Raw genomic sequence first — 3,388 nt, 5'->3', positions numbered from 1 at the left:
CTCCGGGAAGCCTGTGAGGAGTGCGCCTCCCAGCGGGAAAAGGTAAGGTGCAAGCCGGACCCTCCGGCCGGAACGGGGTCGGATATAGACCCAGATTATAGACACACATTATACTAACATCAAATTACTGGCGTGTTGTTGTTTTTTTAATATATTTTTATTGATTTCAGAGAGGAAGGGAGAAGGAAAGAGAGAGAGAGAAACAGCAATGATGAGAGAGAATCATGGATCGGCTGCCTCCTGCACGCCCCCTACTGGGGATGGAGCCCGCAACCCGGGCATATGCCCTGAGCGGGAATCGAACCACGACCTCCTGGTTCAGAGGTCACGAAGATCGACCACTGAGCCACTGGGGCTGGGCGGGAGTGGCTTTCTTTGCAGACGGGTTTGGGAGGTAGAGGTATTGGGGGCAGGGGATCCTCATTTTGCACTGTTAATGGTGTTGGAATTAATTAATTGCAGACGGGTTTGGGAGGTAGAGGTATTGGGGGGGGAGTGTCTCCTCATTTTGCACTTATTTATGCTGTTGGAATTAATTAATTTTTTGGAGGGGTTAATCCTCACCCGAGGATATTTTTCCATTGATTTTTAGAGAAAGTGGAGGAGAGAGGGAGAGACAGAGAGGAACATCGATGTGAGAGAGACCTATCAATTGGTTGCCTCCTTCATGAGCCCCGACCTGGGCCTGGGCTGGGGAGGAGCCTGCAACCGAGGTACGTGCCCTTGACCGGAATCGAACCCGGGACCCTTCGGTCGGCAGGCCGACGCTCTATCCACTGAGCCAAATCAGCTAGGGCATATTTTGTAAAAATATCTTCGAGTGAGGATTTTTTTTAAAAAGATCATCATTTTAAAGGTGATTAATATTAACATAACAAACATTGATGAACTCCTTTGCCTTTTTGGGGGGCCACGTCTTGGAAAGCGCATGTGCCTTCACACCCTCGGCACCTCGGGGCCACATTTCAGGTCCTCAGCAGCCGCGCGTGGCCAGGAGGGGGCGCCCTCCCCCTCAGCTTGGCGCTAGCCTTCCCCGGGGGCTTGGTAAAGCAGGCAGAGGCGATTCTCTCGGCGATTTCCCACAGCGCTGGCCTCCCCGGGGTCCTCTTGCTGTTTGCGTTGACCAGGGCCAGCTCCTGAGCATCGCAGCGGCCTACGGGGACCTGGAGACCGTCCGCTATCTGCTCACCGAGAGGCAGGTGGAGCTGCCGACCGAGCCCACGGACGACAACCCCGCGGTGGTGGCGGCGCACTTCGGGCACACGGAGGTCGTGCAGGAATTGCTCGAGTCTTTCCGAGGCAAGTCCTAGGACATGAGCTCTTCCCCGCCCCTTAGGGGACCCTCTTCTTTAGGAATCAGACAGGCATGGGGCGGGGGCTGCACCCCAAAGGGCTTATTTCTTCTCACCTTTACCCATGTTGAGCTCCGGTGCTCACACTGTAGGCGTCGATGTGCCTTTTTATAAAATCTAATTGAGAATTCCCATGGCTCGCTCTCCCCACCGATTCCCCCCTGGTTTACATTCCGCATGAACGGGCTACATTTGTTCCAACGGTTGAGCCTATACTGATAACATTACGACTCTCCACAGTCCACTCCGGAGCCCAGTCCCTTTTATCACTGAATCCCGTTACATGTTTTGGAAGTGCCGTGTGATGTTGCTTTTTTTTAGTAGCAAGTGATTTTTTTCTTCTGGGAGACTCAGGGTGCTCTGGTCTCCTTTAAATTTCCCATGGTGGCCTCGGATCTGCAATACCGTACAAGTGCAGGCATCGCTGCAATTATAGGCTGAGGCATTGCCTTACCGGTGGTCATTGAAAATGAGGATATTTTTGGGGGTGTAGAGCAGGCTTCAAGGATGTGCAACAGTGGTGCCACACGTGGCCCTTTGCTTACAAGGGCCCCACACTTGGGTCCGACGCTCAACCACTGAGCCACACCAGCCCGGCACAGTATCTCATGTTCTGAATGCTGCCTTCTCTCTCCCTTGGCATTATGGGATGAGCAGGTGGGTTTGTAATAATATGCAGATTCAGAGGGACTGTTCCAGAAAAACGCGATCAAACTGGGCAGAAGCAAATTCCATCTGGAAACAGGACAGATGAGTTTCATTGATGATCCAGGGGGGCAGTCAGCGTAGGGGCCACCAGTGCCATTTGGGGCCACTGTCCCTTTGCCCTTCTGTCTCCCGCCAGGTCCCTGCAGCCTCCAGCGGCTGCTGAACTGGATGCTGGCCCTGGCTTGTCAACGAGGCCACCTGGGGCTGGTGAAACTCCTGGTCCTGACGTACGGGGCCGACCCCGAGAGCTACGCGGTCAGGAAGAACGAGTTCCCTGTCATCGTGCGCTTACCCCTGTACGCGGCCATCAAGGCAGGTGAGTCCCCGCTCAGTCCTCCCCTCTGGGAACTGGCATGGTTCTGAGATATGAGACAGTGTCTCCACCCTTACCCCCACCAGTCAGTTACCTGCATGGAGACGTGGCAACTCCTGCTATTTGGTTTTTCGTTGGTTTGTTTGTTGAACATGTCTTTATGGATTTCAGATAAGAAGGGAGAGGGAGAGGGAGAGAAACATCAATGAGGAGAGAGAATCACTGATCAGCTGCCTCCTGCACGCCCCCTGCTGGGGATCGAGCGTACAACCCGGGCATCGAGCCGGCGACCTCCTGGTTCACAGGTCGATGTTCAACCACTGAGCCACCAAATGTCTGCATCCTCCCTTATTCCTGCCCAGTGTCACCCGGTCAAGGGGATTTCAAGGACAGCGACCGGCTGTGGCCAGTGGCACCGTTGCAGGCGGGCCCGCAAAGGGCAGAGTCCCAGACACGTTCACACTGATCGGTGGATCCGGGAGGTCACAGAGAACTTGAACCCGCACAAGTTGAACATGTTTCGTTTTACCTGGCGGTGTGCCTCAGCGCCCCCTCCTGGCCACGTGTGGTTGTTCAGGATGGGGGCGACGTCTGAGACGTCCTGAGGGTGCCACGTCTGCCCCCCCAGGGAATGAAGACATCGCCATCTTCCTGCTTCGCCATGGCGCTTTCTTCTGCTCCTACATCTTGCTGGACAGTCCCGAGCCCAGCAAACACCTGCTCCGGAGCTACTTCATCGAGGCCAGTGCCCTGCCCAGCAGCTGTTCAGGGAAAGTGGTGAGTAGTCCCTGCCCGTGGATAAGCCGAGAGAGAAGACGGGAGAGAGCCCGGCCGGTGTGGCTCACTGGTTGAGCATCGACCTATGAACCGGGGGTCACGGTTCCATTCCCGGTCGGGGCACAGGCCCGGGTTACAAGCTCGATCCCCAGTCGGGGGCGTGCAGGAGGCGGCCGGTCCATGATTCTCTCTCATGATTGATGTTTCTCTCTCTCTCTCCCTCTCCTTTTCTCTCTGA

General features: G+C 55.3%; 1 protein-coding gene across 1 annotated transcript in view; it reads left to right on the top strand.

Annotated features, from left to right (window-relative positions):
- LRRK1 (leucine-rich repeat kinase 1) overlaps nt 1-3,388 on the top strand; it is a 55,125-nt gene that overhangs the window by 7,099 nt on the left and 44,638 nt on the right. The window contains 3 exon segments of the mRNA XM_015569108.1: nt 1,128-1,299; nt 2,197-2,376; nt 3,002-3,150. Of these exon segments, the coding sequence (XP_015424594.1) occupies nt 1,128-1,299; nt 2,197-2,376; nt 3,002-3,150 (501 nt within the window).

The sequence above is a fragment of the Myotis davidii genome, unplaced genomic scaffold (genome assembly GCF_000327345.1).
Source record: "Myotis davidii unplaced genomic scaffold, ASM32734v1 scaffold164, whole genome shotgun sequence".
Lineage (NCBI taxonomy): Eukaryota > Metazoa > Chordata > Mammalia > Chiroptera > Vespertilionidae > Myotis > Myotis davidii.
Note: the sequence above shows the minus strand (reverse complement) of the source record. Positions and strands in the feature narration are given on the sequence as shown.